This window comes from Dendrobates tinctorius, unplaced genomic scaffold, assembly GCF_039654945.1.
Source record: "Dendrobates tinctorius isolate UK_male_01 unplaced genomic scaffold, ASM3965494v1 ptg000008l, whole genome shotgun sequence".
Taxonomy (NCBI): domain Eukaryota; kingdom Metazoa; phylum Chordata; class Amphibia; order Anura; family Dendrobatidae; genus Dendrobates; species Dendrobates tinctorius.
In genome coordinates this window covers 27,427,183-27,453,231 of record NW_027361676.1, presented here as the reverse complement: position 1 = coordinate 27,453,231, position 26,049 = coordinate 27,427,183, and the positions used below count along the sequence as shown (strand labels likewise).

The 26,049-nt window shown below is 46.7% G+C and overlaps 1 protein-coding gene across 1 annotated transcript in view; it reads left to right on the top strand.

Annotated features, from left to right (window-relative positions):
• SPMIP2 (sperm microtubule inner protein 2) overlaps nt 1-26,049 on the top strand; it is an 82,508-nt gene that overhangs the window by 38,902 nt on the left and 17,557 nt on the right. Inside the window, exons 2-3 of the mRNA XM_073575930.1 lie at nt 73-302; nt 17,286-17,344. Coding sequence (XP_073432031.1) covers nt 73-302; nt 17,286-17,344 — 289 coding nt within the window. The remainder of the gene's footprint in view (nt 1-72; nt 303-17,285; nt 17,345-26,049) is intronic.

The window sequence follows — 26,049 nt, the reverse complement described above, 5'->3', positions numbered from 1 at the left end:
CCCATGTGACCTGATTCATCCTTCATATATATGGTTCACTAAAAGCCATTTGCATTGTTCTGTCCTTTGTAGGCCCGGACTATATGAGAGATTACAGGACAAAACTTCCTGATTTCACCAGATATATTGGAGAAAGGATGCCATCCGCTGAGAGCACCAGTGATGTCGATTATCTGTGTCGTGCCGCTCCAAGCACTCCTGCTCCGTTGCCCAAAGACTATTATGTGGGTGGAATAGGTTGGGGAGTGTCGGAATTCAGCTTCCTAAACAGAAGTCAGTTATGTAGTAATCATCAAATCAAGGTATGTTTGGTGGAACCACATACATATCACCATATACGTCCATAATAGGCTTACTCTAGAAAGTCCACCTGTTATCCTCTCTGAACCTGTTTCCTTCCATACTAGAATTGTCTGCTTCATCTGGGGCAAGATACTTTCATCAGCCACATTTGTCTTCCTGGGGGTTGGTTACTGGCCTTCAAGGGGAATCTGTCACCAAATTTTTGCTACCCCATTTAAGAGAAGCAAAATGTGGGCAAAGAACCTGATTACAGAAATGTGCCACTTACTGGGTTGCTTGATATCATTTTGATACAATCACTGTTTTATCTGCAGATTTAGCAGTTCTCTAATGTTGAGCTGTACACAGTATAGTGCAGTGGGGTTGGTGCAGTGTGACAAACAGGCAGTGACCCAGGAAATTTCAAAACAAAGTCTTTTAAAGTGCACCTGTCACCTGCTATAAGATGCGGCCGCTGCCTTTCAGGGCTTATCTACAGCATTCTATAATGCTGTAGATAAGCCCCCGATCCGACCTGCAAGATAAGAAAAATATGTTTTATTATACTCTCCTGGGGAGGGGCTGTCTGGTCTGATGGGTGTCGCAGGTCCGGGTTTGACTCTTCCCATTTTCTTGCGACACTATCCTCCTGCTTGCTTCTTCACTCCCGGCAACGAACTTCTGCGCTGGCGTACTTTTCTACTCTGTTGAGGACAGAGCAATGTACTGCAGTTCTCAGGTGCTTGGGCCTCTCTGACCTTTCCTGGCGCCTGCACACTGCAGTACTTTGCTTTGCCCTCAACAGGGCAGGGAAGTACGCCTGTGCAGAAGTGCGATGCCAGGAGCGAGGAAGCAAGCAGGAGGGTGGCGTCACAAGAAGATGGGAGGCGCCGGACCCGGACTTGCGACATCCATTGGACCGGACCGCATCAGACGCCCCCAAGGTGATTATAATAAAAGTTATTTTTCTTATCTTTCACTTTGGATCAGTGGCTTATCTACAGTATTATAGAATGCTGTAGATAAGCCCTGAAAACTTTGATGTCAATATATAATAGGGATATTGGCCGATAGTTGGAGACTAATGACGAATCCTTCCCTGGTTTTGGGATCACTGTTAAGTGTGCTTCTAGGGTTTATGGGGCAAAGGAAGTGGAGACAGAGACAGCTTTAAACACTAAGTGAGGAATGGAGTAATTTGCTCTCTGAATGATTTATAGAACTGTGGCGTAAAGCCGTCCGTTCCACCTGGGGGTATGTTTTTAATAGCAGAGTTGATTTCATCTTCCAAAAATTGATTTTCCAAGTGTTCTCGTGAGTTAGTATCCATAGTGGGGAGGGCCGTGATCATCTATATATTTATCAATGCGGTCCTGCAGAATCTGAGGGTCTAAGTCCGAGATATTCCCCTGAATGTTGTAAAGTTTAGCATAGTATGATTCCATTATTCCCAGAATTTCCACAGGATTATGTTTCCCCTACTCCTTGCTGATGTAATATGGGGATATTAGGCTAGTTTCACACTAGCGTATCTTCACGCTATCTTCATGGCGCCGTTAAGCCCCGCCCCCTGACACACCCCTCCTGTCATCTCCCTACTATCGCACAGCGCTGCATGCGATCTGCGCACCCTATCTTTAGCATAGGGTGCACAGACCGTGCGCTAGTAGGATATTTGTGTGCGTTGTGCACTTTTGAAGGTGCGCCGAGCGCACCAAAATGCATCATGGTGCGTTCGGCGCACATCGGCGCACCTTCAAAAGTGTGCAGCGCACACAAAAATCCTACTAGCGCACGGTCAGCGCACGGTCTGCGCACCCTATGCTAAAGATAGGGTGCGCAGATCACATGCAACGCTGTGCGATAGTAGGGAGGAGATGACCGGAGGGGGCGCGGCAGGGGGCGGGGCTTAGCGGAGCCATGCGCTGCGTGAAGATACGCTAGTGTGAAACTAGCCTAAGAAGTTTGGTTGCGAGGATGAAGGAGATGCGATAAAGTGCGACTACATTTATCAGCATGATTATATAAGACCCTCTTAAAGCGATTTTTATATTTCAGATATTTTTCATCCATTATGGATCTAAGTTCCTCTCTACATTTAGTCAATTCTACCAAGGTGGTCGGAGAGAGATTATTTTTATGTCTAATTTCCAGTGTACATATCTGTTTTAGAAGTTCTGAGATTTTAAGAGCTTTTTATTTTTTGAGACAAGCTCCATATTTTATCAGCATAGTGCCCCTAAGGATACACTTGAGAGCTTCCCACTGTTAGGGTCTCGTTACACATAGCGATGCTCCAGTGATCCCAACAACGATACGACCTGGTAAGGATCGCTGCTGCGTCGCTACATGGTTCTAGTAGGCTGTCAAACAGGCAAATCTACTCAACGACGCAGCAACGATACGGCGATCCGTATAACAACCTCGCCGGTCGTTGAGACCTTGTGACACAGCAGCTATTCTAAGGACTCTCACTTGCGTACCTGAGTTCAGAGTCGCCAACGAGGTCGTCAAACACAGCGATGCATGCTGGCCAGTGGGACACCAACGATCAAAAAATGGCCTAGGACATTCGAGCACGATCAGCAATATCCAAGCGGGGGGCCGGTCGCCACTATGTCACACGTAGAGAGATCGCTGGCGAGGTCGCTGTTGCGTTACAAAACCTATGATGTTTCCGCGATCTCGCTAACGATCTCACTATGTGAGACGAGGCCTTAAGGGTAAAGATGTGTGGTCTGAAGAATGTGCTGATAAAAAATTGTCTACTTAAGGTCGGAGGTACAGACAGAATCCCTAAGTAAATTATCATTAAGCCTCCATGTCCAAGTACGGTTTGGGCTATCTGGAGGATGGATGGTTAAGAAAACAGGCGCATGATTTGACCAAATAATGTTGCCTATGGCAGGTCAAGGTTGCCAAGCGAGTGCCCAATGACTAATTAAGAAAAAGTCAATTCGGCTGTAAGATTTGTGGGAATTTGAATAAAAAGTATAATCTCTACCTTGCAGATTTATGATACACCAAACGTCTGTTAATTGCATGTGGTGTAACATTTTTTTCAAGGCTGATCTTTGTCTGGAGGGATCGGCGCTCCGTTATGTCGTATTATCCAAGGCAGAATCTAAGGACATATTTAAATCACCACCAATTATCACTACACCGTCTGCTACATCGGAGAGTTCCTTCAGAAACAAGCATTAGTTTGACTTTGGTTGGTATCATACCATCCCGCAATAGTATATATAGTGTCAAATATTCTGAGCTTGAGTATGGCATATCTTCCTTCAGTATCCAACCAAGTGTCTACCACTGAATGTATCAAAGATTTGTGTATTGCTATAGACACTCCCCTTGACCGCGACTCTGCGTTGGCGCTATGGAACCATTTTGTGTAATAACGGTCTCTTATAGTAGGAACGTGTCCCTCTTTAAAATGGGTTTCCTGTAAATGTAGTAATTGTACTTTTTGCTTGTGCATTCCATATAATATTGGAGATCTTTTTTGAGGAACATGCGGGCATGACATAACGGGCATGAGAATTCAGTACAAGTGCACACCGCTCCAGGAGTCATGCGGCACACCAGACATGGCGGGCATGATAGTTCGGTGCATGTGCACACTGCTCCAGGGGTCATGCGGCAAAACAGACATGGCGGGCATGACGGACATGACAGGCATAACGGACATGGCGGGCATGACACGGTGTAGAAAGATATAGGAATGTGAAAGAATAGAAAACAGTTGTTAAGAGTGAAATTAAGAACAGGGTATAATATTGGAGCTCACTAGCAAACTGTGAGCCCAACCCAGTGTTTGATGTGGGGGGCAAAAGGAAAAATACTATACCACATCCCGCAAGGTACAGAGCCCCCTTATGGGTAGCGGGCTTTCCACAGATAGAGCCTCCTCCCAAACCAAGTCAACACCATCCAATAAGCTGTTATATAAAAACAAGTATATATGATAGAAAACAACAACTTTAAAATAACAATATGCTGAGGGTGTACAAGAACTTAAGTATAGCAGACTGTCAAATGCTGAGCCCAAATGGTCTCTCTGTTTTAAGGCAAATGATTAAACACTAGGTCAGCAGATCTCCATTTTGTATATACAGTGGGGCAAAAAAGTATTTAGTCAGTCAGCAATAGTGCAAGTTCCACCACTTAAAAAGATGAGAGGCGTCTGTAATTTGCATCATAGGTAGACCTCAACTATGGGAGACAAACTGAGAAAAAAAAATCCAGAAAATCACACTGTCTGTTTTTTTTTCATTTTATTTGCATATTATGGTGGAAAATAAGTATTTGGTCAGAAACAAAATTTCATCTCAATACTTTGTGATATATCCTTTGTTGGCAATGACAGAGGTCAAACGTTTTCTGTAAGTCTTCACAAGGTTGCCACACACTGTTGTTGGTATGTTGGCCCATTCCTCCATGCAGATCTCCTCTAGAGCAGTGATGTTTTTGGCTTTTCGCTTGGCAACACGGACTTTCAACTCCCTCCAAAGGTTTTCTATAGGGTTGAGATCTGGAGACTGGCTAGGCCACTCCAGGACTTTGAAATGCTTCTTACGAAGCCACTCCTTCGTTGCCCTGGCGGTGTGCTTTGGATCATTGTCATGTTGAAAGACCCAGCCACGTTTCATATTCAATGCCCTTGCTGATGGAAGGAGGTTTGCACTCAAAATCTCACGATACATGGCCCCATTCATTCTTTCATGTACCCGGATCAGTCATCCTGGCCCCTTTGCAGAGAGACAGCCCCAAAGCATGATGTTTCCACCACCATGCTTTACAGTAGGTATGGTGTTTGATGGATGCAACTCAGTATTCTTTTTCCTTCAAACACGACAAGTTGTGTTTCTACCAAACAGTTCCAGTTTGGTTTCATCAGACGATAGGACATTCTCCCAAAACTCCTCTGGATCATCCAAATGCTGTCTAGCAAACTTCAGACGGGCCCGGACATGTACAGGCTTAAGCAGTGGGACACGTCTGGCACTGCAGGATCTGAGTCCATGGTGGCATAGTGTGTTACTTATGGTAGGCCTTGTTACATTGGTCCCAGCTCTCTGCAGTTCATTCACTAGGTACACCTGCATGGTTCTGGGATTTTTGCTCACCGTTCTTATGATCATTCTGACCCCACGGGGTGGGATTTTGCGTGGAGCACCAGATCGAGGGAGATTATCAGTGGTCTTGTATGTCTTCCATTTTCTAATTATTGCTCCCACAGTTGATTTCTTCACTCCAAGCTGGTTGGCTATTGCAGATTCAGTCTTCCCAGCCTGGTGCAGGGCTACAATTTTGTTTCTGGTGTCCTTTGACAGCTCTTTGGTCTTCACCATAGTGGAGTTTGGAGTCAGACTGTTTGAGGGTGTGCACAGGTGTCTTTTTATACTGATAACAAGTTTAAACAGGTGCCATTACTACAGGTAATGAGTGGAGGAAAGAGGAGACTCTTAAAGAAGAAGTTACAGGTCTGTGAGAGCCAGAAATCTTGATTGCTTGTTTCTGACCAAATACTTATTTTCCACCATAATATGCAAATAAAATGAAAAAAAAACAGACAATGTGATTTTCTGGATTTTTTTTTCTCAGTTTGTCTCCCATAGTTGAGGTCTACCTATGATGTAAATTACAGACGCCTCTCATCTTTTTAAGTGGTGGAACTTGCACTATTGCTGACTGACTAAATACTTTTTTGCCCCACTGTATAACAGGTAATAAGATGCAGTCATGTAATGCGGTATCTAGGGTATACTGAGCCTGCTACCAGCCCACCTATCCAGTCAGTATGAACCATCTCACTGAGATGCGCTACAGCATTCAGTCTCTACCAGTGATTCAGGGGTGAGTTTCCCCACCTACTGCTATTAAACCACAGTCATATAGAGATCCTCAGGCACCCAGAGATGCAAATATTCAAATACATATGTACTATTACTCATATCTACCGATCCAATGCGTTGCCACCAGTCTCTATACTTCAGAAGGGCTGGGAACAGTCCATTGATTCAGGAGGAAATGGAATTCTTTGGAAATCCTCTCTTGCTCTGTCATGGACTCTGTTATTTTGCCGTCTGGGGATTCTTTGATTTTGTGGATGAAGTTGTGGTGGTTCATCTACTTGAAACCCCGAAAGTAAGGAGGCCCAGTCCAGAAGTGCAACAGGAGGGATACGAAAAGCTGCTGTAAAAGCCTGGATACCTCTGGGGTGACTCAATATGTGTGTTCTGCCTGCTTGCCTGACCCTCAAACGAATAGGGAAACCCCAAGTATAAGGGATATTGTGTGATCGTAAGGTTTCCAATAGGGTTTCAATGCTTTTCTTTTTTGTAATGTCCATCTCGAGAGGTCTGGGAGTATTTGAATCGTTCTCCCTTGATGTTGTATAACCCCTGCGGCACGTGCCTGCTCCATTATTGCAACTTTTTGCTGATATCTGTGCACCCCTCAGATCACATCTCTGTGGTGATCAAGGTCCATAGACCTGGGCCACAGTGCCTTGTGGGCTCTATCAAGTTCCAGAGGAGAATCAGGAGGGGCACCCAAGATGGAGCTGAACAAATGGCAAAGTGTTTTATCCAGATCTTTCTGCTCTATTGATTCAGGGAAGCCTCTGACTCTGATGTTGTTTCGTCTGCCTCTGTTTTCTGCATTATCCCATCAAATCAGCAAAATAATGTGGTTGATAAATGTGATTTGATAATACAGTTTCCTGGGCCCCCATTTGTACAGAAAGTGTAGAAGTACATGCCTCCATTGACGTAATCCTCTCACCCCATTGTTGGACTTTATCCCTTAATATGGATAGTTCAGCCCAATATGAATTTTCAAGTCTTGAGACATAATGCTCCTTATCTTCCCTAGTAGGAATATTTTTAATCCAAGCACCAGTGTTGGGTGCTTGTTCCTGTTGTACAGAGCCTCCTTTTGCCCAGGCCCTTTAAGAAAGTGAACAAGCTCAGACTGTGGAAAGCCATCAGTCTCATATATATATGTATATATACTGTATTATTACATATATAATCTCCAGTAGGCCGCTGTCCCCAAATCCCATAAGGCACTGCAGCAGTCAGTTTCGCAGGCGCAGTTTGTGGCCGCAGTAACAGCTGCATCGTTACTACAAACGCTTGGGAATAGCAGTGACATCACGTCACCGCTACTCCCGTGCATGTGTGGCGCCCCTGAGGGTTCAGTCGCCACAGAGGTACTGCACCTCCTCCTGAGGTCTGGTGCCCCACCATCCAGGTACGGTGGAGACACTTGACCACACTCCAACACCTGCATCCCACACAACATAGTAGTGTAGCAAAGCACCTTTGGTGGCTCCCTGCTTGGAACACGAAGAGTGCTGGGAGGTGGGTGGAGCTTAGTCTGCACCAGAGAGTGGGAGATTATTGGGACTAAGTCAGTCTGTGAGAGAAGCTCCCCTGAGAGGGATGGATGAAGGAAGTGCTGCAGCAGACCTCAGTGACCTGGGTCTGCTGGCACAGGAAAGAGATATTCAGAAAGCCTAATTCTCCATAAGAAAGATTGATTTGTACGGAACGTAAGGAGAAGAAGAGAACTAAGGATTAGGGTTAGAGAAGAGCCCTTCCTCAAGTTCTAAGCGCATGGCCAGGTTCCGGTTCCCGAGGTTGTATGGATACTATTGGTCCTGCGACAGACACCGGAGGATTAGAAGTTGTCACCACTTTATACCCACACAAGACTTGGTGGCACAACAGCAACGAGAGTAAGCCGGGACTTAGTAGCAAGGAGTCCCCGAAGCAGGCTACAGCTGTCTGCCGTACAAGTAGAGTTCTAAGAACATCTGAAAGAAGGAACTCCAGTGTATCTCAGTACTGTGAGTACTTCACTACGAGCGCTAAGGAGGGAGACGTTCAGAAAAGGCACATATGTTGGCGGAGTGGTGGAACGGAGTACTTCATCTTGCCTGGAGGTTGGCTGAATTCCTGACCTGGAGGACACAGCATGGATGCGGGCACCTGTATGCACAACAGACTGTGAGTAAAGCTTTGGAACTACATGCCCTGGTGTCCTCCGCATATTCCTGCACCAACCCACTCGGCACTGCTACATCTCTGTGCTGAACACTGCACCCTCTTCCTCAACATCTATTACTCTGCCCTGGGACTACAGCCCTGCCTGTGGAGGGCTACACCATCATTGCTGCACAACACCATCTGTCCCAGAGGATCTGTCTGCAGCGTCGGCTTAACATCTTCATTGCCGAACACCACAGGTGGCGTCACAAATCATTCACTAATAAACTTTAATCATCATCCACACATTCAACATTCTCCTTTTACAATGGACGCCCAGGGCCACGGACCGGGTCACCGCTGCCGTGACATCTCCCATTGAAATCGACGGGCCCTGCTCCGAGTACCCCACGGCCCTGGCACTGTAGGGAAGGTGACCTGACGGATGGACGGACTTGTCAGTTATGATAGAAGGGAAACAGCTGAACAGTGTAGACTAAGTGCAGTACCCTGGATGACCACAAGATGGCAGAGGGAGTGCGAGTTCTGGATTTGACAGCAGCCTAGGGCTTTAGAAACCGTTGGTCATGGGGGCGGAGTTACAGGGAGTCGGGAAAGTTATAAATTTGACAGGAGGGTTCCAGAAAGTTCCAGTCCCCGGGAGGAGCTCAAGAGACGAGAAGTCTGTGACAAATTGTGTGTTGTGAGGAGAGCTAAACCAGGGGACTGAGGAGGAAAGAAATCAGGGGGGTGGTCCTGACACGAAGTACCGCAGTACAGACGAGGTCCTGAGGGAAAGCATACCGAATTTGACGACGACAGCTGACCAGTAAAATTGCTGTTGGTGTACAGACCTAAGGTGGCCACAGTGACCAAACTGGCAGGAACGTCACTAAGCTGAAAAAGGGACAATGTGTGTATTTACGTCCCAAGTGAAAGTATGGTGTGTGTACCGGGGCCTAGAAGCGGAGGGCCGTGAAGGAATTGCGGTGTATTGCTGGAGCCGTCAGACGGACAGCTGGAAATAAACTTGGACCTGTTGTACCCGAAATCGGCCTCCATCTGGTGTCTGTAACGTCTTTGCACGGTGTAAAGAGGGACCACCCCCCAGTCCGGCCCACCATCCTAGAGCACGGCGAGGGCGATCCACATGCGCATTAACAGCCACAACTGCGCGCTCTACCCACGCATGCGTTGTAACGACGCGGCTGTTACTGCACCTGCGTGGGGAACATCTTGCCTCTGTGCTGTGATCTGTGACTCACCCCCAGTAGCTGCTGGAAGCACCTGGAAACTCTCCAGGTCCTTCTCTTCCAGGGCTACCACCTCTGTACTCACTGTGTATCCTCTGACTCGAGCCCCGAGGTTCACCATAGTACCAGGTAGTGCCATAGTATCCACCATGTCTGACTCTTGGAAGGGGCTGGAGAGAAAGCGCTTAATACCTCCTGCAGCAAGTCCTGGAGTATCTGGGGTAATGTTCTGCGTTCACTTCTTTTTTTACCCCCATTTGAGGTATTTCTGTTTTCTGTGTGTATAGGATGTTGTTTTCCTCAGTTCAGGACAGGAGTGATGTGAATGGAGCGCCCTCACTCACCAGGGCTATGGGGTACTCGGTACCAGGCCGGTTGATCATCTTAACGGGAGTTGTCACGGCAGCAGCGACCCGGTCCGTGACCCTGGGGCTCCATTGTAAAAGGGGGTTGTTTCAGTGTGCTTATGGTGGTGAAGGTTTATAAGTGATTCGTGACGCCACCTGTGGTGTTCGGCAACGAAGATGTAAGCCGATGCTGCAGACAGATCTTCTGGGACAGATGGTGTAGTGCAGCAATGATGTTATAGCCCTCCACAGGCAGGGCTGTAGTCCCAGGGCAGTGTAGGTGAAGTGACACTTAGATGGTGTAGTGTCGGGCGCAGGAGGGATGTAGCAGTGTCGGGCAGGCTGGCGCAGGAATAAGTGGAGGACACCAGAGCATGTAGTTCCAAAGCTTTACTCACAGTCTGTTGCAGGTACAGGTGCCCGCAGCCGTGCTGTGTCCTCTGGGTCAGGAGCTCTGCCAACTTCCAGGCAAGAGGAGGTACTCCTTTCCAACACTCTGCCAACATATGTGCCTTTTCTGAACGTCTCCCTCTTAGCGCCTTTGAGTGAAGTACTCACAGTACTGAGTTACACTGGAGTTCCTCCTGTCAGATGTTCCTAAGAATACTACTTGTACGGCAGACAGCTGTAGCCTGCTTACTACCTAGTCCCGGCTCACTATCGTTGCTGTTGTGACCCCAAGTCTTGTGTGGGAATAAAGTGGTGACAACTTCTATTCCTCCGGTGTCTGCTGCAGGACCATTAGTATTCATACAACCTCGGGGACCGGACCCCGGCCTTGCGCATAGAACTTGGTAAGGGTTCTCTCTTCCAACCCTGATCCTTAGTCCTCCTATTCTCCTTACGTTCTGTACTAATCCTTTCTTTCCAATGGAGAATCAGGCTTTCGTTCTAATGTCTCTTCCCTGTGCCAGCGGACCCAGATCACTGAGGTCGGCTACAGCACTTCCTTCAATCCATCCCTCTCAGGGGAGCTTCTCTCACAGACTGACCTAGTCCTAATAATCTCCCGCTCTCTTATGTAAACTCAGCTCCACCCACCTCCCGGCACGGTTCGTGTTCCAAGCAGGGAGCCACCAAGGGGTGCTATACTACACTCCACACAGGGAGCCGCCGAAGGTGCTTTGCTACACTACTTTGTGGTGTGGGGTGCAGGTGTTGGAGTGTGGTCAGGTGTCTCCACCTTACCTGGATGGTAGGGTACCGCACCTCAGGAGGAGGTGCAGTACCTCTGTGGCGACTGAACCCTCAGGGGCGCCACATGAACACACGTCTCTACTCCTCCATGGCCATTCCATACCCCCTGCAGAGGTCTTTTACAAGGAACCTGTGGCCGTAGGCCACATGGAAAACCCGGGCGGGAAGAAATCAGACCGCCCCACTACCATACTGTAGTCTATTTTAAAAATAACAGCACATGGCAGCTTGCCCAAGACCAAGGCCCCATCTCACATAGCGAGATCGTTAGCGAGATCGCTGAAACGTCACAGGTTTTGTGACGCAACAGCGACCTCGCCAGCGATCTCGCTATGTGTGACACACAGTGGCGATCGGGCCCCCGCTGCGATGTCGCTGATCATGCTCGAATGTCCTAGGCCATTTTTTGATCATTGGTGTCCCGCTGGCCAGCATGCATCGCTGTGTTTGACGCCGGCGAGCGACCTCGTTGGCGACTCAGAACTCAGGGACGCAGGCTGGAATCGTTCAGAATAGCTGCTGTGTGACAAGGTCCCAACGACCACCGAGGTCGTTATATGGATCGCCGTATCGTTGCTGCGTCGTTGAGTAGATCTGCCTATTTGACAGCTTACTAGCGACCATGTAGCGACGCACCAGCAATCCCTACCATGTCTTATCGTTGTTGAGATCGCTGGAGCGCCACTATGTGTAACGGTACCCTAAGAAGTTCAGTAAGTGACACTTCGCTGGAATTAGGGTCTATACCATTATGTTATGCTGCTATCAGATTACATAGCAAAAACCAGGTGATGTCATAGTTTTGGAATTTGCTGACATATCGAGATTCACATGAGCAATGCAAAGAATTTAGCTTAAACCTTTACGAATGTATGGTCATGCTGATTGTACCTGATGGAAAGAACCATTAGTTGACCTCAGTAAATATAAAAGAAGAGAAAGTATTTTCTCTAGCTCCTCGATGGCTTGAGTCAGCATATATCGGACTGCACTGGGATGACAGACATCCGAGTGCAGCACGATTTTTCATTCGCATCTATAGACTTTTATGGGCTCATGTGAGCCGAGTCTCGCTGCCAGTTGCAGCTTGCTGAGATTACCCTATCATGAGGAGAGGATTCAGCACCAGAAAATAATCGCAGATCTGAGCTGCCCCATACTATAACACTGGTCCGAGTGCTATGCGATGCTTTATCACATAGCACTCAGCTGTGTTATATGGTGGGGTGACTCCAGCCTAATTGTTTTTATTTTAACATGGTCAAACATTCAGAAGGGGTTGGCCTAGTAGTGTCATGATCCATGCTGGATCATGACAGATAAAAGCACTAGTAACCTTTTTTTTCCTTAAGCTGTGTGCTTAAAGTTAGTTTTTGCCCCCGGTAGCCATTAGGGTCATTGCACTGTGTGGTTTCAGTTCTAGTTTTGCCCCCGGTGGCCGTTAGGGTCATTGCACTCTGGTTACTTTAGTTTAGTGCACGTGATTATGAAGCAGGTGTGATTGCTGGCTCTTACCTATAAAAGAGTGTCAGGTGGTTGCAATCACTGTTGGTGATATTGCTCATTTCCAACCAAGACTGGTGAAGGAAGAAACTACAGAGAGCAGCTCAGGGGAGCTCTGGTGTAAACACTGGTGAAGGAAGGAATTACAGAGAGGTGTTCCTTGCAGCTCTGACAAAGCTTGGAGAAGTAGCAGCTATTCTGGAGGAAAGCTGCATTCTGGTGGTGGACTCTGTTGCTGGGAGCAATAGGAACAGAGCAAAGCTAAGTGGTGTTATCCCTGTTTGTATTTTTCCCTGGTGTATATTAGTACAGCAGTGGGGCCAGTGCCTGCACCACCCAGCTCCCTAGCAAGGGATAGGTGTAGGTTGTGCTAGGGTGACGGGTTCCGGCTCGGCGACAGGTGCGGAGCCTGTATAGGGACTGTTAGGAGGGTGAGGGATGCTGACTCAGGGGAGTGCAGGAGGTCTCCTCGTCCCCATTCCCTATCGCAGGGCCCACCGTTGTAACTGTTTCCCCTTCCCCCGTGTCTGGTTGTTTTAGTTACCGGCCTGCGGGTCGTGTCACACAGGACAGTTACACGTGCCGTGTCTTGTTGTTTTAGTTACCGACCTGCAGGTCGTGTCACACAGGACGGGTCCACGTGACAAGTAGTGGACAAATCCTTTAATAATTGTTCTTCCCCATACAGTTAACTTTGGTGCATGTTACAAAAACTTTAACCTAGTGCTGTGATATCAACTTTGTGTATAGGATGTTGCTTGTATAAATCCATATTTACGCTAGTTACAGTTTTAGTAAGTTACTCTTCACTTCCCTGATTCATTAATGCATAATGACCATTCATTAGCCCTGATTAGAAAGGGTCAGAGCCTCATTAACACGTGCAGTTTAAGGGGAGAACATGTACCCATTATAGCATATAGGGCTGTTGACATGTTCGTGTATTATGCAGATGACAATTGCACAATCCAGTCTATGGGTCAGTGAAAAACTCAGATAGCATATGGATGTCATCTAAATGGGGTCCAGTTTTCACTCATTGTTTGAAAAGAGATGCTCGATAAACCTCCATCAGTTGTTGTTTTTTCATACTAGAAAAACTGAAAAACTGATGAAGCGCTGAAGGTAAAAACTGACACCATGACAAAAATCTGGTCCAGCTCTTAGTATTTCATTTGGGTGGACATCTGCACTCATCGAATACTGAGGGCTGCAGAAAATTAGAGGCCACTGACATAACAATGTCACATGAAGAGGTTGTCCAACAAACAAGGTAGATTTTAATCAATAGATCTTGGAATAATATTATGTTCAAAAATGTTCCTGTGCTGAGATAATGTTATAAATGTGCCCCTGCTGTGTGCTGTGTAATGGCTGTGTCTGACCATGCAGGAAGATGGTCTGATCACACCAAGTGTGGAACTTAAGCCCCCTTCTCACATAGCGATCTCGCTACATGTGACACATAGCGGCGACCGGCCCCCCCTGCTGGATATCGCTGATCGTGCTGGAATGTCCTGGGCCATTTTTTCGTCGTCGGCGTCCCGCTGGCCAGTGCACATCGCTGTGTTTGACCCGACGAGCGACCTCGCTCGCGACGCAGAACTCAGGGACGCAGGCGGGATTTGTCAGAAAAAGCTGCTGTGTGACAAGGTACCAATGACCGCCGAGGATCGCTGGATGATTGCTGCGTCGCTGAAGAGATCTGCCAGTTTGGCAGCTTACTAGCGGCCATTTAGCGACGCACCAGCGATCACTACCAGGTCGTATCGTTGTCGGGATCACTGGTGCGTCGCTAAGTGAAACAGGACCCTTAGTATCAGTCCAAGATCTATTGCTTAAAATGTCCTTTTTTCACGGCACAACCCCCTTATCAGCCAGGAGAGGCAGCACTGATATCTCCGGAGCATCATCGGTCCGGGTGGTAAGTATATGGTTTTCGTCTTTTGTTAAGGCTGTTATTGTGGCTTCTATTAACTTCTTAGAAGTGAAGACGTTGTCCTGTCGATAACAGCCCTTTAAGTTTGCACCACCTGCTGACAGCAATGACAATTAGACAAACTAATAATTATAGATTTACAAATATAAAGAAATATTAGAACTAAACCTAGTTAGACATTTTATTGAGACTCCAAACAGCCAGATATTGTGCTGGTTATTTGAATCTCAGTGGTCTCCACAGGGTATCACAAGTTGTCATAATAACCCATACGGAGATTAACGTCTTCACACTTAATAAAACTATGTTGTACCTTCTACCATTCTGAAGAGACGTGTGGCCTCGTGACATTCTTTCTGCCTGACCAGTTGAGTAAATGGGATTACATTAGTTATGTATTCAGAAACCCTCTTCTGCCGTGGAGCATGATCAAACCAGAGCAGACATCAATTTGTCAAGCATGGTTTACTTGCTTTAATTGAGAACTAAGTTCTTTGTCCTTCAACGTTTCTAGGTCACATCTTGTCAATGGCCTTACACTTCAAAGTATCTGTTGCCCTTAGAGCGGTTCAATACACCTACAAATATGATAACAAAATAGTCGGACTTTGACATTACAATGACTGGTTAGATTTATTACCCTTAGTATAAAGGACACAACTAATTCAATCCTTTGATAAGTTGTGCGGCATTATTAATTACATGTAGCTAGCCTGTGGATTGCCCGTTCTTATCCCTTCCGTTCCCTAAGCTCAGAATAGAACAGCAGGAGCGCGCTCTTAATGACTAGCCTTCCCGCCATTTCCTACAACGTTTTTCTCAATAGTTCACCTATGAATTAAAGCAAACACGGACTAGTCTGGAAGGTTATAATTATGTTCTTATATAGAGAAAAAATGCCACCAATTCATCTCCATTATCGCTGGTGGGCAGAAGAATACACCATATATTTCTGTACAGTCACTGGTGACTACATTATCTCTGACTACTGTCGTGAAGCATTACAGGGACATCTGCCAGAGCTGTGTGTTCAAGCGTCTATAATCACTTGGCTGCTAGGAGAAGGTGAAACTTTCTGCCAGTCATGTGAATTTTTCCAGAAAGAGATATTTAGTCAGGCTATTTCTAGGTTCTTATGTTTGGGGTGTGTCCCTTAAAATATTATTATCTTTGCAGTTTTCTTAAATTGCAGCTAATTGCTTTACTTCGACAAACTCTGCTACTGTGAACGGCAGGGGTAACACATGGTCTTAATTAAAAAAAAAAATGTTCTAGAATTAATTTATGAAGGCGAAAAGTATTTACTAAGCAGACAAGTCAGGAGAGCTACTAGATCCCCAGAAAAACTTAACCATTGCAGTTTGGGATAAGGCTCCTACCAACCATGTGTTCTGATGTGGCACATCGAATTTTAGATCCGTTTTGGCCCAATACTGGTGGGGTTTTTTCTGACACATGAAGGTCTTATGGCACTGTGAGGCTCTGGTTTCTGTGTAACATCTACCCCCTCCCTGCCTATGGTTATGCTCCTTTTTTTAAAGCACCATTCCAGCAGGTTTTTTTTATTGCAATGCTGGAGTGGTGCTACTAATGTAAGGTCCCTGCTCCCAATCTGGTATTTACCAGTCACCATCTTCACCTTTTACCAGCACCGCTCCAGTCGGTCTTCAACAGTTTGTAACCTGCTGGATCGCTCCAATATTTCATGAAGCGAGCCGGAAGTCAGTTTTTAGTGCAAGTCTACAACAGCCCCGATCTGGCTCTCATAAACTTCCATTGAGAGCTTGTAATCGTTAATTCTGACTTTCGGTCAGGCAGAAGTTGCGGGTCATAAGATGGCGCTGAGAAAAGGTGAAGATTTCAGGTGGTAAAGTATAATACTAGTGTCAGGGACCTTAGATGAGTAGCACCACTCCAGCAATTAAAAAAAACCCCGCTTTAAAGAAAACCTGTCAGAACAGTTTTACCTATAGAAGTAATGGTTCTGCTGTGTAGACACTTACGTCCCAATATAAATTATACCTTTCTTTGCAGCGATCAGATGTGGAAGTCATGGGAAATCTTGTGTAGAAGCCATATGCAAATCAAGCTGGAAATGCAGTAGGGGCGTGTCAATGGATTTGAAAGAAGAATTCCAAGTGCATAGACACACCCCCAGGGCACTACCATTTTCCCCAGCGGCTTCTACACTAGATTTCTCATAAGAAGCGCCTGTAAATCCATATTATGACTTCTATATGTATAATCATGCCAAGGTTTCCTCTAACCATGTATATACATATCCAAAATATATGTATAGAATAAAAGCCCAGACTAAGCTTTCAGGACTTGCATTAATCCATTGATTGTGGTCATACATTTAAGGCAAAAGTAATGGCAACAGGATTCAACTGTATGTAAAAAACATGGCATGAGCCAAGTGGCCTTAGGCTACATCATCTTTGTTTTTTACATTTTGTGAATATGTCAATGAAGTATACCTGCCCGATAGAGGCATCTGCCTGGTCTTAAGGGGTCTATGGACTATGTGGAATGGGTTGACCACAGCCTTGGCCATAGTAAAGAGTTCGTGCCTGCGAAATTAATCTCTGAGTAGTTCTCCGTGTGCCATAGTAATCTTCCCCTAATGATGGGTCATTGGGAAAATAATGGAGACCGTAGTAGAACATGTCTCTATAGTATCTTGGGTATGACAGCTCACTACCCCCATTTGGTGGAAGCACTGTATGCAACGGTCTTACGTCTGTGATTTTATCTCTTACATTAGATTGGAGAGTTTCGCAGAAACTGTGAAGATAAAATAACTCACAGATATCAAAATCCTTGGTAAGTGCCGTGTGCCAGAGCTATAGACTGCTAATATTATCATTAACCTTTGTTATTTAGCACCAGTGATTCATCCAGCGGTGTGCGTTCACGGAATGCTTCATTTCCACTGACATTTAGAAGATTAATTCTACATCACAAAGATAAGTGTTCGAGGCTCCAAAACAACCAGCATGTCACGTTATCACCTCGAGTCAATAGGATGGCTCTTGTAGTCCCTAAATAATCATCATCTTTTGAACTCCTTTTTCAGGACTTGTAAGGACAAACCTGACCCTGATATAAATGGTTGTGATCCACAGCCTTTAGAAGACTTTATTTTTTAACTAGAAAACACTCAATGAGGGTCTCCTCTTTGTATAATGCCTTTCGGGTCCTCCAGTGACCACCTTTTTAAAAGGTATCCTGTGAGTCCACAGTAGTCAGCTGCAATCTGCAGGGCGGTCCCAACAATAACTGTTTAATTACCCCATAGGACCAGGACATGGGAAATAAGGCACTGCACAATGCCCACTGCACATCAATGGACTCCATATACATATCTAATGAATGGATGTGGGATACTTAGAGAGAGATGCCCTCTATGTAGTCACTCACTGGTCAGACCCATCCTATATAGAGGAGACAGAAGGCCTTATTCACATAGTCATGGCCAGTAAAAGGGTTGTCCGGGACTTTATCATTGATGGCCTATCCTTAAGATAGGTCATCAATGTCTGATCTGTGGGGGTGTGACACCTTACACCCCGCCGATCAGCCGTCACTCAATGGTGTTCATTATCCCGGATGCAGAACACCTGATATACAAAGAACTCCAATATTTTCCACTGAAAACAGTGCTGGAATCCATATCTTACTATGGAAACTGAGAGACTGGAATAAAATTTCACATATTTATATTAAAAAATAAATTAAAAAAAAAACAAAAAACTATATGTACCATATATAAGCCTTAGTACCCTCATAGGTTGTGTCATGATCGTTTTTTTTGTCAAAGCTGAGTCTTTTTAAAGCACTCTATATGCACTGTTGCACTTTGTAATCCAGATCTCTGGTCATATGCACATATGTTTTATGGAGCACTTATAAACGTTACTATGGCAATGGCAATTTGAATATGTAAAACAGATTAATTATTGGAATTATATGCACGTGTTACCACTAAATTTGTACTGACTATGAGCACGTTGCTTGATAAATACGGGTCACCGTTGAAACGTCGCCACCTGAGTATCAGTAAAGTATCCACTTTTGTCACATTTAATTTGGAGTGCTGCCTATTTTTTTTTTTTTATTATTATATTAAAAAATAAATATTAAAGGGAACCGGTCATCAGAGGCCTACTGTCATGCCCGTTATGCCTGTCATGTCCGTCATGCCCGCCATGTCTGTTTTGCCGCATGACCCCTAGAGCAGTGTGCACGTGCACCGAACTATCATGCCAGTCGTGTCTGGTGTGCCGCATGACTCCTGGAGCGGTGTGCACGTGTACTGAATTCTCATGCCCATTATGTCTCGTGCTGCAAGATGCCTGGAGCGGTGTGCACGCGCGCCTTACCTCATGGTTGCATGCCGTTGCTAGGTAACCATCCGTCTCTGCTCTGATTCTGCAATCCTCTGTATTCCTGGACCCCCTGATCATTTGACCTTTCCTATGTTCCAACGCTGTCTGATTCTGCAATCCTCTATGTATTCCTGGAGCCCTGATCATGTGACCTTCTCTATGGTTCTGCCCAGTCTGATCTAGCAACGCTCTCTATGCTCCTGGAGGATCTGAACCGGAAGTCCTTCCCTGATCCTGACCCGGAACTGTAGGTGTTATATCAGACCGCCCCTTCCTATGGTCGGGGCCTGAGTATCGTGTTGCTTCCCTGCATGGCTGCTTGGTCTGCTCGGTCGCTCCTTGTATTCTGTGCCCCTGCACTCTGCCCTGTCGTGCGTCTCTGCACACGCTGTGTTTGTACTCTGTCTCTAGTCTTGTGCCATGTCTTGTGTTGTCTCTCGTGCAATGTTTGTCCTTGCCTTGCCTAGTAGTACTTCCGCTGTTCTCTGCCTGAGCCTGTTTCGCTGTGTCTTGCCTAAGCTTCCTTGCCTTGTTGTTCGTCCTATGTTCCGTGTCTAGTCTCAAGGCTCCGCCTTGACCCGGCTCTGGGCTTCAGCCTACGCTCCGCTGCTAGACTCTCTCCTATTGTGCTCTCTTGCACATTTCCATGCTAGTCTCAAGATTCTCCCTTGACCCGGCTCTGGGCTTCGGCCTACGCTCCGCTGCTAGCTCTATTCTCGCTCTCACCTGGCTCTGTGTTTCTGCCTACATTCCGCTCATTGTTCTGTACCCTGCCTAGCTTTGCCTTGTTTCTTTGTGTGCCCTTTGCATGCGCCTTGCCTTCTTAGCCTGCTGCTTGTGCGTCAGCCGTGCCCGCGCTAGCCGTGCCCGCCTGCTTGTGCCTCAGCCGTGCTCGTCGGTCAGTGACAGCTGTGTCGCCTGCTATGCCGCAGTCTTACCCGCCTGTTTGTGCTGCAGCCCGTCCAGCTATCCAGTGACCCAGCCGTGCTCTCTGTGCTTCTTTGCACTCACGCTGTCTCTGCACTGTGCAGGCCCTCGCCTGCCCCGTGGCATACCTCCCCGTCCTTCTGTAAATGTACGCGCAGGTCTAGCCATGTATTCTGTCATGCCCTCTAGCACGTACAGGTCCTAGTCTGTACCCTGACCCTGGTGTGCCGCTCTGCACGCGCGGACTCTGCCTTGAACCCTGACCCTGGTGTGCCCTCTGCGCATGCAGGACTCTGCCTCTGACTCTGCCTTGAACCTTGACCCTGGCGTGCCCCTCTGCACGTGCAGGACTCTGCCTTGAACCTTGACCCTGGCGTGCCCACTGCACACGCAGGACTCTGCCTGGTACCCTGACCCTGGCGTGGTCCTCTGCACACGCAGGACTCTGCCTTGAACCTTGTGCCTTGGCGTGTCTCTACATACGCACCCTGTCTTGTATGTTGAACTTTGAACCCTGGCGTGTCCCCTACACACGCACCTTGCATTACAACTTGCTTTGAACCCTGGCGTGTCCCCTACACACGCACCTTGCCTTGCACCTAGCTCTGGACCCTGGTGTGCCCCTAGCACGCACCCTGCCTGGAATCTTGTCTTGGACCTCGGCGTGTTCCCTAGCACGCACCATGTCTGGAGATCTGTCGTGCCTCCTTGCCTGAACCCTGGTTTGCCTGCCGGATGCCCGGAACCTGCCGATCGCTGCCAGAGACTGTAAGCTTGATGACTGCGGCCTGATGTCAGCAGCCGGATGCCCCGTTCCTGTCGATCGTTGCCAGTTGTCCGGAGTCCGATGCCATTGAGCCCTTGCCTGTACCCAGGCGTGCCACCTGGCATGTACCATGCTATGGACCTTGGTGTGCCCTCGCACGCACCTTGCTGTGTTTTGCTTATCACGTTTTTGCACTGAATGTTATCCTGAATTTGCCTTAATGAAGATACCTTGAACTTACGTCTTGTCTTATCCTGTTTCCTGCACTCGTACATAGTGTCTACTTGAGCCGGCCGTCTGGTGCCAGCAGTCGTTGTGGCTCACCCCCTTGGTCTTGCCCCTGACACTCCCTGTATAGGGGGTGGTTCCTCACAAGGTCAGCTCGCCCTAGGTGGGTGGGTGCCACGACCAAGAGGGTCCACTCTAAGGAAAAAGTCGACTCTGATGACGGTTGCCTTTAAAGACAAATGACATCACACTATGATATCCTTTGCCGTAGACTAGTAATGTGTGATTACTCCAGCTATTTTCAACACTCTGACTCCAAAATAAACTAATATTTTTTTCCAGCTATTTCATTGCTGAAAATAAAAAGGATGACTAAGATTGTGTAAAAAATGCTTGAGAGATTAGTTTGCAGAATGTTTTGGACTTCAGACTTCTTTCTACTGACTAGGAACAAATGGAATGCTGTATTGTGGAAAAAAAATATTTGTTTAATTTGACCTGTCTGTGAGGATCAAAATCCAGATGGGATCTATTAGGAAACTTCTGTGATGTCACTGGCGAAAAGGGAGATACACATGACACAGCTCTCTGGGGCCACCTGCTGGCAGAGAAGGAAACTTCTATGAAGAGTGTGATGAGCGTTATTTGTCCAAGTGGAAAGGGGGAAATTTACTAATGCTGACATTTTTTTCTATACAGTAGTCATAAAGTGCAATTTACTAGTATCAAGCCGTGCACCTGTTAGATCAACAAAAAAGCAGAGAGGTTAAAAATGAAAGCTTGATGCAGAAATTGCAACCTATATTAAGAATGTCTAACGTAGGGCGCCAAAGAGCTTACCCTGTAACTGCAGTGGTCATGCTCAAACACCGCATCATTCACTTCTACAGAACTGATGAAGATAACTATTTTATCAGTCTCATAGAAGTGAGAAGAGCAGTGCTCGAGCATGTGCACTACTGCTCCATTCACACAGGAGACTTGGGACCCTATTCTTGGGATGGATGAGAGACCTGTGTGCAATCTAAGTGTCACATGGTCTGTCAGTGTATATACACTGTTTGTGAAAGGCCACGGTGATTGCAACACCATTAAGCAAGAGGCACCACTGACCAAATAACTCCATAAAGGCCAAGGAGATCTCCAAACAAGTCAGGGATAAAGTTGTTGGGAAGTGCAAGTCAGAGTTTGGTTATAATAAAGTATCCTAATCTCTTATGATCCCCTGGAGCACCATCCAATCCATTATCATCAAATACAAAGAGCATGGTACCATAATAAACCTGCCAAGTGTTGGCCGCCAAACAAAACTCTCAGCTTTGACAAGCAGGGCATTAATAAGAGAGGCAGCACAGAGACCAAATGTAACCCTGAAGAAGCTGCAGAGTTCCCAAGCAGAGACTGGAGTATCTGTCCATATGACGACAATATTATGTTCCCACAACTGCCCTCTACACAGTATAATGGGCCCACAGCTGAGAGTGTGGAATGGACCTCGACGTAAAAGTGAGTGGACTACAATGTGTTAATGTGGCCGAGAGCCAGGGTGTGCCAGTACTGCCTCTGTCAGCCACGACTACCCCCTTGCCTTCACCCACACTAGCTCCAACACTGTGTGATGGCCTCTGCATAAGTACCTAAGCAGTATAGTGGCTGCCACATTAGCTCTCATCATGTATAATGTACACACATTAGTCCTCAAGCTGTATAATGGCCCCAGACCCCACATTAGTCCCCAAGATGTATAATGGCCCCACATTACTCCCGAAGCTGTATGATGGCCCCACATTACTCTTCAAGCTGGATAACATCCCCCACAAAAATCCCCAAGCTGTGTAATGGCCCCTACATTATCCCCAAGCTGTATAATGGCCCCTACATTAGCTCCCACACTGTATAATGGCCCCACATTATTCCCCAAGAGGTATAATGGTCCCTGCATTAGTCTCCAAGCTGTATAATGGCCCCTACATTAGCTCCCACACTGTATAATGGACCCCGCATTAATCCACAAGCTTTATAATGGCCCCTACATTAGTCCTCAAGCTGAAAAATGGCGCCCGCATCATCTCCCACACTGTAAAATGCCCCCTGCATTAGTCCTCAAGCTGTATAATGCCCCCTGCATTAGTCCTCAAGCTGTATAATGCCCCCTGCATTAGTCTCCAAGCTGTATAATGGCCCCTGCATTAGTCTCCAAGCTGTATAATGGCCCCTGCATTAGTCTCCAAGCTGTATAATGGCCCCTGCATTAGTCCTCAAGCTGTATAATGGCCCCTGCATTAGTCCTCAAGCTGTATAATGCCCCCTGCATTAGTCCTCAAGCTGTATAATGCCCCCTGCATTAGTCCTCAAGCTGTATAATGCCCCCTGCATTAGTCCTCAAGCTGTATAATGCCCCCTGCATTAGTCCTCAAGCTGTATAATGCCCCCTGCATTAGTCCTCAAGCTGTATAATGGCCCCTGCATTAGTCCTCAAGCTGTATAATGGCCCCTGCATTAGTCCTCAAGCTGTATAATGGCCCCTGCATTAGTCCTCAAGCTGTATAATGCCCCCTGCATTAGTCCTCAAGCTGTATAATGGCCCCTGCATTAGTCCTCAAGCTGTATAATGGCCCCTGCATTAGTCCTCAAGCTGTATAATGGCCCCTGCATTAGTCCTCAAGCTGTATAATGGCCCCTGCATTAGTCCTCAAGCTGTATTAGTCGCTAAAATGTATCATGCTCCCTCGCACTGTTACAGGGTCCCACTAGTCTATAAGGGTCCCCCATTGTTTATAATGCCCCCACTTCACCTAAGCCAGGACTCTGACATCCTATGCAAGCGTCGACGCCTCGACAGTTCTGTAGACCGCAGGCTTAAAGCAACCTGCAGTCTACCGAAAGGAGATTGGTAGTTCAGGGAGGCCATATCCATCTACTCTACCACAGGACTTACCTGTATTGGCGAACTATGCACACTGATCAATTAAGGGTAGCGTAGCTTTGGGTGGGCCCCTCAGAGTGCCCTATCTACCCCACAGTAGGTACGCTACTGCATATAGTAGTGTGCTCACCTTGAAGGGATGTGCAAATACCAGGCACAACTATGTTTCAAATCCAGAGATGGAAGGAATCAGCTGCAGCTGCCCAGGGGATGGATCGATGCAGGAACCACCAATATTTTCATAAGAGAATAAGAATAAAGGGTTTAATAAAGGGTTCTTTATTAAAAGAATAAGGGCTAAGCATTTCAACATTGGACAGATGTCTTCTTCAGGCCAGGACATAATCACATTGCCTATATCGTATTAGTTTATATGCACTGACCCTTACCCCATGATTTCAGTATGTAACTCCTTTTCCTTCTCTTTTAACCATTTAATCTCTGTTGCACTGCTATCATACAGGCCGGGCCTGAGGAAGATATCTGTCCGATGTTGAAACGCAGAATCCTTATACTGTTAATAAATTCTTATGAAGATATTACCTCCCGTCTGCCCACTCATCAGCGCTTATATGTAACCCTTCTATATTTAAATTTTTATACTATTTATCTTGTGGTTAGAAGACATGACAATTCAGGTTCACATGTCATGTTATTAAAATACAAGAACCCAGAGCATATCAACCACTAAAATATATATAATGATTAAAAAGGTATAATTTTAATAACAAATTGAATCAAGACAGACATTCAATAACATATATCACAGGATAATTTTGTCAAGACAGAGCTATTTGAATCCGGTTAAAGGTGCACCACTAAATATGGGTCACCTCACAGTCATAAGATATGAGGAAAGAAAATCACAGAACCAAAACCTCCTTATAATCGTACATATGTATAAAGTGACAGTGCAGTTGGCAAACTCACTAACAGTACATTGGCAGGGTTGGACTGGCCCACAGGAGAACCAGAGGATTCTCTGATGGACCCAGGCACTGACACCTGCTGGCATACAGGGCCAGCTGCTGCCTAGGGCCCCTGCTGCTCCAGGGGCTCCCAGCCAGTGGCATGTCGCTAATAGTGGCACACCATGCAGCTGCTATGGGGACCCCTGGTGCTAGAGGAGCAGCAGAGGGTGACAGGAGGCAGAAGCCGGCTGCTACAGCTAAAGCCTGTCCCCGCTGCTAAAGAGAAATGAATATTCACCCTTCCCCACGCCCCCAAGGGAGTGGAGAGGATCTCAATATTTATTTCACTTTAATAGCGTACAGCGTTAGTTGCAGCAGCCGGGAAAACACTGCCCGCTATCAGGGCCGGCAGACCAGGGTCCCCGCTCTTCCAGGGGTCCCCAACCCATGCAGCCGCTATGGAGCAGTAAGTCGGGGGAATCCGGTGGCAGCACCGCCCCCAGTGTGTGCCGCATTCCACTGTATCGGCATCATAGTTGCCGATATAGTTGAAAACAATATTGGAGAAGAAAGCGTCAGATGACGCTCCCTCTCCCATCATTCCCCTCTGCCTCTGACACAGACGGTGCGCGAAGACGTCACTTAATCCTGTACCTGCTGTGTCAGGCAGACGGCAGTGCAGCTCCTGACATCTGAGAAGAGCCAGAATCAGCGTGGGAGCGAGGAGGAGAGCTGAATATTGTGTTTATTTTTTTATATGTGTTTTATTTATATATATATATATATATATATATATATATATATATATGTGTGTGTGTGTGAGCACGTGTGTGTGTATATGAGTACGTGTGTGTGTACATGCGTGTGTATGCGAGTGTGTGTGTGTATGTGACTACATGTGTGTGTGCATGTGACTACGTGTGTGTGTGTACGTACGTGTGTGTGTATATGAGTACGTGTGTGTGTGTGAGTATGTGTGTGTATATATGAGTGTGTATATATGTGAGTACGTGTGTGTGTGTATATGTGAGTACATGTGTGTGAATGTGAGTACGTGTGTGTGGATGTACATGGTGGGGGGGGGTTCAGCGGCGGCGGGTCCGGCGGGAAAGACCGTGGCTTGCAGCCTGCGTTGAGAAACATGTGATGGTGTCTCCGCGGCTTATATATTTGAATGTTTTACATATTTCCCATAAGGGATGGGAGCAGTGCTCTAGAATCACTGCGATGAGAAACACGTGATGGTGTCTCCGCAGTGTCGGATGTTGATCTCCATGAGGTCATTCATCCTCCTCTTTTCATGGTCTGTTACTAGGCATTGCTCCTACTGGCCAGTTTCCTACTCCACACTAATGAGGGGCAATCCCCCGAAACAGCTGTCT